This window comes from Triticum urartu, chromosome 1 (genome assembly GCF_003073215.2).
Source record: "Triticum urartu cultivar G1812 chromosome 1, Tu2.1, whole genome shotgun sequence".
Lineage (NCBI taxonomy): Eukaryota > Viridiplantae > Streptophyta > Magnoliopsida > Poales > Poaceae > Triticum > Triticum urartu.
The window spans coordinates 294,196,852-294,209,872 of NC_053022.1; the positions used below are offsets into that span (position 1 = coordinate 294,196,852).

Below are 13,021 nucleotides of genomic sequence, written 5' to 3' on the forward strand. Positions count from 1 at the left end.
GTATCTCCTTCCTGACTTGCGATGAAGGGGTGGGGCGGGACCTCCTCCGGCGAGGAGGCGCGGCCGCGATCTGGATCATGGCGGCGTGGCGGCTTGCTCCAGGCGGCAGCGTGGCCGTCTGGTGGCAGGCCGGTGGCGGTGGCGTGGAGGACTTGGCTGGGCAGATCGGGCCGGGTGCATGCGGCGGTGGCCTCCGGTCATGGCCTGGCCAGGGTGGTCTCCTCGCTGCATGTTGTGAATGCCGAGGCGATGGCAGCCGGTGAGGCCCAGGTCGTCCTCGGCTGCACAGCGCAGAACTGCTCCGGTGGTCTGGCGGCTTCGTTCCCAGTTCCCTTGCGGTACAGGGACGGTGAAGAGCATGCTTGGGATTCATCCTAACGGCTCTTCCGGCATGGCGCGGTGGAGTGGCAGCCCTCCCTCCATGCTAAAGTGGTGACGCCCTTCCGCAGTGGTCAGACCGTCAGAATATACTGCGGTGGCAGTGCGGCTGTGGATAATCATCAGATTTGGACGGCCAGATCCGGGGCTTTGAAGGTGGTCTTGCAGATGCACAGTTGTCTGTTGGAGTCTCGTGCGGCAGATCCGAGTGAAGATCTTGTCTTCAGCAGCTGGCCGAAGCCGATGATGGCGACGCCATGGCGCCATTTCCTTATTGAAGGCATCATCGAGGTGAAGCTCCCAACTCCTCCCGCTACCTCCGGGGGAAACCCAAGAGCAGTCAATCGGATGACGGCGGCGCCCTTGTGTAGTTCCCTCCTTGGGGGCATCATTCTTGAAGGTGTGCATTGGCTTGAGGGACCAGTGGACGGTTCCAGCGGTGGAGCGGCGTTCCATGTGACGCATTGACGACGTGGTCTTAGCGGCGTGACGCTGCAAGGTCTTGGCGACGAATGTGTGATGATGGACGCGCGTAGGGAGGAGGCGTTGACTGGCGCCATGGGGGCGTCAACGGCAAACCTGGCAAGGTCGATGCGTCAGTACCTGCTCTGAAGATGGATCGGTGGATGACGGCAGCGGCGACCTCTGAGAGTGTGTGGGACCAGTGTGTGCCCCAGACCCGGTATGAGGCTTGGTTGGGACCTCCGGTTTTAGATGTTAGGCTTTGGTGCGAGGTTTGTTTAGTATTTGGCTTGGACAATCGGCACCCTGCATCAAGTGGATAGAAGTAGCGACAGATGATGGCTTCAAACATACTGATGTATTACTTTGTAAGGTCTTTGTGAATAATTAATAAAATGACTGCATGCATCGCCCAGATGCAGAGGCCGGGGTCATCCTCCTTTTAAAAAAAATTATAGAACAACAACTTCTACTTAAAAAGGGGTGAACTTTATCTTTCTAAGGGCAGCCCGGTTCATGTAACTTCTACTTGCGCTGAGGGGTGAACTATATCTTCCTACCAAAGTAAAAAAATCATGCAAGTCTCAGTGATGCAAAATCTGTGGTAAAAAGGCATATTTGTTTAACCAAGGCATCCTCCATATGTTTGTATTTCAGGTTCTTCTCTCCAGATGCGGAGTGCTGGCAAGGCGGTTCATCTCTGCATGCGAAGCACAGCTTTGTTAGATTCGAACAAACAAATACCTGTTCCCGCAGGAAATGTGGCTAAAGGGAGAGAGAGGCTGCCACGAAATGTGGAAAGGAGGAGGGCATCCTAGTCTCAAGGGCACATCTATTATATCAAATAAAAATTAAAAGTGGAGTTTTGAGGCCGCTGCTTTTGCTTCTCTTTGTGCCCTTCACTTTGATCCAAGAGTCAAGAGCCAAAAGTTCTGCCAAACAAATGCTCATTTTGGCACTTCTGACTGTTCACTTGTTTGCCTTCTCGCCTTTTGTGCCATTATAGTTGCCTGAATAGTCGACAGAAATGAAAAAACAAACAGAAAACTTTGTTTTTGCCACGTAGCCAAACCGGAGTCTTCGTTGTGAGGCAAACAAGCTGGGTGATGGACAGTAGAGAAAGGAAGAAACTCCCCAAGGTGCAACATGAGAAATATCCAGGTCAGTGGAAAAACAAACTTCCCAAGAAATACGGTGTTATATGTTGATCATCTAAGGTATATTTGCATTTGTACATTTTGACTATGCAGCTGACCTCATTATATTTTTTTGACGATGTAGTGTACACATCTGTATTTGTAAGTGGCGGCATAAACGAAAGGGAGCAGATCCACATTCTATCCGAAGTTATCGTCAAAGAAAGTTACTCCCTCCGTCCCATAATATAAATCGTTTTTCAAGTTATATTAAGCTAGTCTCATCTAGATAGATTTAGAAAATTGTTTAAGAGTTTCAATAGTGAAGCGTACCTTTCGTGGCAGAGTCAGCAATGAATCTTCTGCAGAAAACAGAGTTCCATCCACCTTTCTCATGCATGCACTTGCCTTGGTCTGCGACAAAAGTTGCAGGAACGCAACTTTCTCAAAAACGTGTTCACAAAGAGTAAATAAGTGAGAACTAGGATGACCACAACTTAGAAAAGGAACTGACCATCATGCCATGTTTCACTCCATTAGACTATTTCATGCATTCCCAGATAGTATCAGTTTAGGTTTAATGATACATAGAGATAGCTGAATTCGATATATGAGAGAGTAATATCGTTAGGAAATATATCTTTATTGAGCATCTGTTTTCAACCCACTTCAAGGCATACAATCATTACACAACACACGCATTCAACACACTTCCAAGAGGCTCGTTGGCCCGCCTGCAGAATGTTCGATCAAGAGTACGCCGCTTATGCAGATCTTCTGGTAAGCTGATCCTTTGAAGTGCTCTCAAATATCTTGTCTGCATTGCCCACCTCAAAACCATCGCGCCTGTGGTGTTCCTTGACCTTCAGAAAGTAAGAAAGCAGTATAATTTCACTAGCAGATTAGGGGGCAACTAAATACTGGCCGAGTAATACTACAGCGTATATATCCTATGCAGGAGAGTGTACTAAGTACTACCATTATACCATTAATAAATACTCTGATGATAGTATTAAGTAACCTACAACCCTCATTAAAAAGGGAGATGGGACATTATTACTAAGTCGGCACAGGGGAACATAAACATTACAGATGCAAAGTCGCAGTGATGCTCATCTTGACGCTTGGAAGTACACTTTCCAAGTATGGATTATGAAGGAAAGAAAACAGACGAGTACGGAATAATCGATACATTCGTGACAAATTGTGCAAACCTCTTCATCTTGCAAATCTCTGAACTGTGGAAGTGGCAGCCGTTCAGCAAATTCAATATAGGAACGTGGAATAGATTCAGTGATTCCATCCGCAAAAGTAAATAATGATGAATCAGCAACAGTTGAGCTTTGCTGGAGGAGACCGTCAGGACTCACTGTTGAATTATACAGGGAAAGAACATGTAAATCAGTTTCTATTGAAACCGTGGTACAATAATTAAGTTACATGTATCCTTCAGCTAATAGCTATTCTAAGAGGTCGCACATAATAGATAGATAGAAAGTATGTCAAATAAATGCAAAGAAACAAGTGATCTTATGTCCATGAAAAGCTATTATTTGAGATCTAGCTAACAGTTCATCCATACATATAACCACAAAAGAAAGACCTAACAGGAAACCAAAAGTACACTCTTCCTAATGCCAATGCTACTAGAAACTGTGGTTAGCTGTAATGCCCTGGAATAAAATGTGATTCAGATTTTCAATACAAGTAGCTAAGGTATGAAATAGGAAGCAATTCGTCAAAATTCAACAAATACGTAGCCATGGACCTCTACCCACTAACTACTGAATAAAATCTGGTTGGTTCAGAAATCAGCAACAGACCTTTCAAAATTCCTCCTTCTGTATTTAACTTGAACCCGTTGTCCTCTACAAATTTGTTGAATTTACTAATACTTCTAATATCTGACTCTAAGCGATGAGTGGAGACTGTGGCATGGTTCAGTGCATAGCCATTAACAAGAGTCCATCCAGCATATTCACTTTCCCTGGTGTCCAAATGGAAAGCATGGAGAGTCAACATGGCTAATGGAACAAAGAAATAAATGTATGAAAAACAGAGTCAGGAAACTACTAAGCAAATGAAAAAAAAGGCAACTCCATTTCTTATGGAAATTGCACAGAATCAGCCATAATACGCAAACAGTTTTGTGGTGACCAACATAAGATTTAGCTCCTGGCCTATTGAAGCAGTCAAGAGTATTTACATGAGTACCTAGATAAAACCTGGAAATCAGAATAAGTGGGCTTCTCCCATGTCAGTTCTCCAAATGTACTTGCAAGAACAGCATATTTATTTCCATTAGCTGATGTTTTGATGTATTTCCGTATAATTTCCTGCAGAGAAAAAGTAACAGATAAAATAAAATACAGTTGTATATATATGAGTAAAAGATGGGAATAAAGCAGCTCTAGTGGCAGCCATATCAGAGCTCAGTAGCCAAATTCCCTGACAGCCGAGGTTAACGTCAGATTTTTCAAACTAAATATCTTAACACTAGTGCCAGTGCATGGAACATTAGAACCTACTCATCTCTGAGTATTTACTCTGACAGAACTACAGAAATAACCTAAGAAGAAATGGTTTTCAGAAAGCATTTTTTCTACGGTGATATGTTTCAGTAGTCTTCTTCAGCCATACAAAAGTGTTATGAGCTATGTCTGAAATTCCTTTAGCCCTACAAGCATATTATGAACGAACAGTTGTCCATACTACTACTAATATCTTAGACAAACAAACTGAAGGAATTAAGTAATCGTCGAGTATCACCTGGCTCGGAGCACTCAGCTCATCTACAAGAAGTTCAGAAATGAATATCCTTGGCAAAGGTCCATATATACCAGCTCTGGTGTATCCATCATTGTTGGGAGGGGAGAACCATAGTGCTCTTAGTTTTTTCGCTGGGAACCGTAGTTCTTCACGAGACTCGTAACCAAAATCAGTAAAAAATTCAGCAAGTGAGTTTATACCATAACCATCAACCTGCAGTTATAACAGACGGGAAATTCTCATAACAATAATCAACATCACACCAATTGTGCATTATGTAACACGGAGCATGTAGAAAGCCAACTAAATTTTAAGCTAGTACTCACCCCAAATGTTCTGAAAGCAAAGTGATCAAAACAAATGTGGTCCCCATCGTAAGAATGGACAAGGTCCAGAATCTTTTCGGCAGTTGGATTCCTGCTCAAATAAACTTTTTGCATGTTTGAGAGAACTGACCGGAAAAATAGATCAGAACCCTGAAGTAGAAGAAAGTCAAGACTATTAGTTTGTTTCCCAGGAAATTTGAGAAGTAATCGATCCACAAAAGATGAAACAACAAGTATAAATCAAGTAACATATAGCCAAAACTATTAGAAAGTATGAAAAACGAAGTGATTGAAAGTTTTCTCCATAGCCGATATATGGTATGGGAAAAATATTTTTAAAATAATTAAATATCAATATTTCTATTGTTTGATCACCCTGACGCATATGAAGAACAAAACATTCTTTCGAAGAGGTTTGAATCAACAGAAAACTGATTTTCTTTCAGTGTTGTGCAAAGGGTTCTTCAGAGAGAAACAAAATCATATGGATTTCAATCCTCCAAAGTTCATGTGAAAGTCGTTGGAATCAAAGAGGCCCTCATGGAAACGTCTCTTCTTACTTCAAAACTTCCATAAACTAATCCTCATTTTCAAGTTAAAAATCAAAGAAGGAACAACTGTTTCAAGGCTGATCCAGAATTATGAACCCAATAAAAAAAACTACATGTGGGGTCCATCCTTGGTGATTATTAAACCCATGGTGTGCCAAAATTTACTTCTACCTTTTGTACAAAGAATTTATAAGTTCTGTCAGCTCCCGTGGGAAGTTTGTGCTGTACAGTTCCATCTGCTATCAATTGGATTCATTTGCTGAAATCTGCCCAACGGTCGCTACAGTTCACAGGTTTATTTGGCCCCGTTGGAAGTCTGCCAAAGTCCTGGATAGCAGAGAAACGGAGACACAAAAATTTGAAGTCACACGCGATGCACGCTCCACATCTCAGGAGTCCTAGCCTCATGGATCGTCAGCTGGAAAAAAGCGCTTCCAAGTTCCAAATAACTCCGAGGACCGAGGGTATTTCTTTTAGTCCACTTGGTTGAAGGTCCCTGTTTAAGGTATAGTTTGTTTCCCTACTTACGACAACGATTTCAGCAGTCGCTGTGCAGTGCAGTAGTAACACAGTTATAGAGCGCTTTGGGTGTCTCCAGGCTTGGATCAGGGCCTCCCCTCCGACGATAACAAGGTACTATCAACATCAACAGGAGTTACAGGACAGGAGCAGAGCAGGACATGCCCATGAAAGGACCATCCCTGACGTTGGCGTAAAACTAAGTTCCACTTTGGGGCGCGTACGTACCTTGGGAAGCGGATCGGAGGCGGGAATGGGTGAGGGCGCGGCGCCGGCGGCCATGGCGACGCTGCGGCGGTGGTGGCGGAGACCGGACGGGGCGAGCGGCACGGCGACCACGGGGGAGCGGCGAGTGCGGAGGAGCGCAACGGCCGCGGGGAATCTCGCGGCGGCGAGGGTCGCGCCGGCCATGAAAGGGTGGGGAGCGAGGCGGAACGGAACGGAACGAAAGTGGACTGGGGCGGGGGTTCACTGCACTGGTACGACAAGTAATAGGCAGCGATCAGCGGAGAGAGAGGTCGACAAGTCTGCGCCGGAAGCGAGGAAGGACAGATGCTGCCGGCAGCTGGCAACTGACGTGGCGAGCAGCAGGAGTTGCGGGTGGGTTTCTCCAAGCCTGTCACGAGGCCTATCCTCCGGTTGGGCGAGGGCCCGCTCGGCTCGTCCGAGGTTTCAAGTGGCCCACTTGAGGGTTTTTTTTTTGGCCCAGGTCATATTTTAAATGCGGATTTCATGAGAATTTGGGCTGGGCCAAGGCCATCAGGAAAGCGCGTTGAAGAAACCGCCCTAAAATGAAGGGCCAACCTCTCACTCTCCTCTCTATCTCTACTACTATTAAATAAGAGAACATATTCAACGCTAAACGCACCCAGCCTAATCTACACATAACATTCCTGATTAATTGGAGCCTCACGATCAAATCGCTTAATTAGATCTAGCCGTCACGATTACACCAACCCACATACGAAGTGCGTTTAGCAGTTTTCCAGGGCGGACGAAAACTCTGCCAACGCCCACGCCCGCACAAAGGAAACATCCCACGTCCAATTTACACGGAGAGTCATATACGGAAACAAATGTGCTAACTTATCGAAAATATATCCAAGGAATCAATCCGCCGTCCAGCTTACATGCGTCGTCGCTGCCCTGCGCAGCCGCCGAGGCACCCGACGACCGCCGCGACGACGAGCTCGCCGAGTCACCCGACGACGGCCGCAATGACGAGCTCTTCCCCAACACAGGTGCAGCTGCCCAGGCGCCATCCCACAGCGGCAACGACGAGCTCTTCGCCGGCACGGGTGCATGCTCTTCTCTGATCTGAAGTTGGTAAGGCTTTTACACGCAGCTGTCGCCAAGACTTCATTAGGCTAAAAGACGCCTCTACTCCGCTCCGTAGATGCATGCTCATTTGTCAACCTGTTCATGTGATCCATCAATTGCTTTCATTGAATTTATGAAAAACAAAAGCAATTCTAGAAGGAAAATGTAGGAACCGGTGACTTATGGCAATGACCATATGCTAACATGATCCTTGATGAGCATTGGACTGACTTCACCTAAATGCCTCATGAAGCTGCATATGGATCATTCAATGCTCAGTTCCAATTCATGTGAACACAAATAAAATCTGCCTGAGATATACAGTACTACAACCTACTACATCCTGATGCATTCTTGCAGGTATATTAGTGCAAAATGAATTCAATTGGTTGCAGAGGCACCATAAGAAAGATTTTTGATGGCAAACAGTGGGATGGAGTTGAACATAAAAGTACACTCTGTCAGCGTTGTGCTAATAGTATTCCTTCCGTTACAATTGTGTGATAACATTCTTGACATTCACAGGGTTCAAGGACTTCGTATAGCCCCGACCAATCCCAACGGGATGCTCACCCCGTTCCAGGATATAAGCAACATTCAATCCTTGGGTGATGAGCATTACACAAGCACACAATTTCAGTTTTTGTAGCTCAACTGATGAATTGTGCCATTGATTGCATACCCTAAAGAAGTAAAAAAGGCAAGAGGGATAGAGAGTGGTATGCACAAAATAAGGATGAGATTAATAAGAGACGCCGTGAGGTTTACAAACAGAAGAAAATTGCCTGGGGCACAAATACAGCTGGTTGTATCACACGGTAATGAAGATGAACTTCATCCTACATGGCCCAGTTATAATGATGTATACTGATCTATTCTTCATCTACTCAGGCCATATCAGATGGAAAGGGAGCGGTATGCACAAAATAGAGAGGAGATATTAAAGAGATAATGACAAGCCCATGAGCAAAATAAGCATATTGAGCAGATGGTCCTTGGGGATATGAGGGATCTGCTGCAATCCATGTTAAAGGATATTAAACTCTATGGATTTCCAGATCTGGTTGACGCAGATGGTTCTTCTGACGTTGATGCTAGAGAGGTAATAGAGGAGAGACAGGTCAAAGCGGACCAAGAACATCTAGATCTATTCAGTTGTTTGAACAATGAGCAACTAGCTTCTTTCAATGACATAATGGATCATGTGACAAACCCAAAAATCCAGATATTCTTTGTTGACGGTCCAGGAGGCACTGGGAAGACGTGCCTGTACAAGGCATTGTTTGCAAAGGTCCGTTCGATGGGCCTAATAGCGATCGCAACTGCTACATCCGGTATAGCGTCTGACATTGTGATTGCTTATACCGACGATGAAGAACCTATTAACAAGCTTATCAAAGATGTCTTCCCATCCCTGCACACCAATGCTAGGTCGAGAGAGTACATGAGCAGCACACGTGCAATTCTCTCGACCAAAAACGAGCATGTGGATGACCTGAATGACAAGATGATCTCCAAGTTTCCAGGCGAAGAAAAGGTGTACCATAGCTTTGGCTATATCGATGATGACTTCCAGAATAATTACACGATTGACTTCCTGAACTCGATCACACCAAATGGGTTGCCCCCGCATGTCTTGAGAGTAAAAATCAACTGCCCGGCCATTTTGCTACGGAACCTCGACCCTCATAATGGTCTATGTAATGGAACACGGCTTATGATCAGGGCCTTCCAGGATAATGCAATTGATGCAGAGATTGTTGGTGGCCAGCATGCTGGAAAGAGGATGTTCATACCTAGGATCCCTATGTTCATCCCTTATATTTCTTGAGAAAAAAGGTATAAACTTTCTTTGTACAAAATGGTAAAGGAAAGAAGACACAAAATCGAAGAAACGTTCCAACAAGCTGAACTCGATATTTCTGTATAAAGAGCAGTCTCGAGACAGATGGGTATACCTCTTTCGATTCAAACTTGTTGCTCCCATCCCCTTTCGGCACCTCCTTCTCCCTCAGGGTATCTGAACCATTAAGGGTCGCATCATCAACACAGGCACCAACAGAGAGGATGAAAAGGAAAATCATAGGCTTGGAAGAAAGCTTACTCTTTTTTTACCGAACGATTAACAGCCTCCTGCGAGTTGGCGAGCAGGGACCTACAGTGTCCCGAGTAGCAGCACAACACGCGGAGGTCTTCGTGGTCATCCTAATCAAGATGGAAATCAAGACGGGGGCGGAGTGCAGAGCATCCAGATCGAGGGGAGAACAAGAGTTGGAATTGGACCTTGATGGCGTCCCGAGCAGGAGGGAGGGAAGTTCGTGGCACGGCGGGTGCATCAGTACGAGGGAAGGGCCCGGCGTCGCCGGCGAGCATGCCGAGCTCGAGCACCCCGACATCGCCAGGAGGAGGCAGGCCCCGGCGTCACTGGATAGGAAGAAGGGGCGGGGCAAAGGAGGGGCCTGCGCGGCCACGGCGAGTGCGTCAGCACGAGGGAGGGCCCCGGCGTCGCCGGCGAGCATGCCGAGCTCGAGCACCCAGGCGTCGCCAGGAGGAGGCAGGTCCCGGCGTCACCGGATAAGAAGAAGAGGCGGGGCAGAGGAGGGGCCTGTGCGGCTGCCGGCGGTGCTGGCGAAGGGGAGGGGCGGGGCAGAGCAGGGGGCTGCGCGTCCGCCGGCGTTGCTGACGAAGGAGGGAGGGGGGGCTACCACCAGATAGCTCCGGCCATGGATGGAGATCGCGTTGTGGATGAGGGAGCCAGGGAAGAATGGGGAAGAGAGAAGTGTGAGGGGCGGTGGAAGGTTGACTGATTCTTTTTTTCACTTGTAAGTGCATCTAGTGCCACCCCTAGTTGGTTTTGGAGTATTGACGACAAACCTAGTTGAGGGACTAATGTGTTTGTGAGAATTGTAGGATAACACAGGTAGAAGTCCCTCATTGATTCGATTTTCCTACCAGAGATGACCCCTAAAAATGTATGAAGACATTGAAGTCAGAGGTGGTATGTGAAGACATTCACATTGAAGACTATGATAAGAGAAGACATCGCATGAAGACTATGGAGTGCGAAGACTTAGCAATTTCGTAGTTCTTTTTCTTCCCTGCTATGGTGTCGTGACGACATTCTGTTCAAGCGCAACTTCCAGTTTGCCCAGAACTCAGCAAAGCAGAATAAGAAGACATTGGGACTAGACTTCAACCCTGGCCCTTCTTCTCCAAGGGTTGACGGCACACGTGATGCAGAACCCAATGTCGTCGGTCCTTTCTACAACCTTGAAGGTCTCATCACCCATATCGTGGTTTAAGGGACAGCCGTGAATGAGCCTGCAGATGACGCTGAATCAGATGAAGTGCCTGCAGCGCCGAAGCCAAAGAAGCTGAAGCAGCCAAAAGCTTCAAAGCCGGCCTCTGCACCAAAAATCTCACGGGCGAAGCCACTGGCAACTGCACCTCCTGAAGACAGTGTGCAGTCTGAAGATTTGTCACGCATCTCCAAGCCCCAGAAGGTCAAGATGCCTCTTCCACACACCGGCCAAGAGCTAACAGCTGCGGCCATTCTGCGCAATGATGCCATTGATCTGTCAAGTGATGAAGATCTTGCAGATGACGCTCTTGAGCAACTCATCAAGAGCAAAGAAGAAGCAGAAATCTTCAATAATCTGCCTCTCTTTGACGTGGCAATCATCCATAACTTCATTGATGAATGGTTTGACATGCCCAACATCAGCTTCGACGATCTGCAACTTCCCATTGGCCTCAGTGTTGCCTTCCATGGCGCCATTGCTTCAGAGTTAGCTATCGCTCAGCGCATTGTTGAACTGAAGCAGAAGATTGACTTTGAGAAATCTCAGTTCAAGAAGCATATGGCCAAGCTCAGCGTGCAAGAGGTGAAGAACTTCAAGATTATGCTGCACGAGCTCAAGGAAGACTTTCTCAAGAAACATGCAGAAGCTCAGGGTTCTCGTGAGCGCATGAAGGTTCTGGCTGACAGGTGTGTGAAAGCCTACAATGAGGCTGAGAAGCGCAAGACCCTTGGGCGACCTGGCATCGATCCCAGGATGGCTGCAAAGAAGAAGAAGAAACCCGCTACGGCTGAACCCGACGCACCAAGGCAAGAAGCAGATCCCATTATCTTCCTAACTAGCATGACTGGCCCGAAGCCAAAGGCCAGGTCAACCGCTTCAGAGCTAAAGAAGACAAGGACTGTTGAGGCTGAAGCCAGGAAGAGGAAACATCCTGAAGCCTCTCCTACTGCCCCCTCCAAGAAGAAGAGGAAGACCAAGAAATAACGGGCTGCTCACACAGAGCCCTTGATTGTTGAACCCATTTCCATGGTTCACCCTGAAGCTGAACCACAAGAAAGTCAACTGACTGTCCATGAGCCTGCTTTTACAGAGGCTCATGAAGCTGAAGACTTTCCAGCAGATGATCCCATCGCTGCTGAAGACATTGGTCACCATGCCCATGTTGAAAATGATGCAGTCCTTCCTCAGCTCGAGCACCAACATGTATCATCGCCTGTGCTAACGCACAGTGAACTCATCAGCATTGGTCGTCCACTGACGCCAATTGCTCAGGATGCTTCATGGGCTGATCGCCCACAAGAGGAAGAAGACTTTGAGGCCCAGCCAACACCAACTCCATAGGCATCGCTCGCGTTGCGCAGGCTTCGCAAAGGTCCAAGGCCTCCAGTCTCTCTGCCTGAAGCTAAAACTGCTGAAGACATTCCGGCTGCATCAGCCGATGAAGAAGAAGCCCCACAAGCTGCTACTCCCCTGTCCCACCAAGAAGCTGTTCTCGAGGAGAACGTGATTCTGACCGACCCTCCAGCTCGTCAAGTGGAGGTTGAAAATCTTGAGGCTGCCACCACCAACACCACTGAAGCCACTGACGCTGTCATGGCTGAAGCTAATATGGAGCCCTCACCAACAAAAGCACCAGAAGTCAGCGAAGCCACTGATCCCACTGCTTCTGTTCCTGCGCCTGCTGCCGGTCCTCAATTCGACTATCATGTTGAGCACAGGCCTCAGGTACAGAAGCCAATCCCAAGATTGCCCAGGTTCCCAGGTCCTGCATCAGCACCTGGATCCTTCAATATCAATGGCTTCAGAGCAGACAACACATTCTTCAATAGCTCCAGGAACCCCTACTCAAGGGAAAGAATATCATCTGATCGGTTCTGGAGCTATCCGCAGCGAAGCTATTACTCCTGCATTCTTTACAATCAAGGTCGCATCTTCCCACACAAGCATCTTGACATTGAAGCAATAGCTGGTCTGCCCTGTCTGGAAGAATCTCTGGATTGCTTCAAAGAGGTTGAATTGCTGCCGTTCGTCACTGACCAAGAGCATTGGAATGAAGAGTTGCTGCTCCAATTCTATGCCACACTTCACATCCGCGGGTATAACAGAGATCCGAAGACTTGGGTCCTGGAGTGGATGACAGGAAACATTCATCACGAAGCCAAAGCCTTTGACATCATTGAGCTCACTGGTCTACCCATTCCCGGCGATCTCTACGAATCTGGCTGTCAACTTCACAGTGAAGCTGTGGAGAGCATCTT

At 47.0% G+C, this 13,021-nt stretch overlaps 1 protein-coding gene across 1 annotated transcript; it reads right to left on the bottom strand.

Annotated features, from left to right (window-relative positions):
* Positions 1 to 2,600: 2,600 nt before the first annotated feature.
* On the bottom strand, positions 2,601 to 6,660 carry LOC125508496. The gene is made up of 7 exons (XM_048673228.1): positions 6,370 to 6,660; positions 5,072 to 5,221; positions 4,746 to 4,958; positions 4,191 to 4,312; positions 3,800 to 3,963; positions 3,191 to 3,345; positions 2,601 to 2,839 (listed from the first exon to the last, which is right to left on the bottom strand). Exons 1-7 carry the CDS (start codon positions 6,550 to 6,552, stop codon positions 2,741 to 2,743), a joined length of 1,086 nt encoding a protein of 361 aa, XP_048529185.1. The 5' UTR covers positions 6,553 to 6,660; the 3' UTR covers positions 2,601 to 2,740.
* Between the last annotated feature and the right edge of the window lie 6,361 nt (positions 6,661 to 13,021).

Bases quoted from the DNA above. Each gene is read 5' to 3' on its own strand.
- LOC125508496 (XM_048673228.1), bottom strand. From the start codon at position 6,552: ATGGCCGGCGCGACCCTCGCCGCCGCGAGATTCCCCGCGGCCGTTGCG. The intron at 5,222-6,369 runs GTACGTACGCGC...CTTCTACTTCAG, and splicing joins CCTCCGATCCGCTTCCCAAG to GGTTCTGATCTATTTTTCCG. The intron at 3,346-3,799 runs GTCTGTTGCTGA...ATAATTCAACAG, and splicing joins AGAAGGAGGAATTTTGAAAG to TGAGTCCTGACGGTCTCCTC.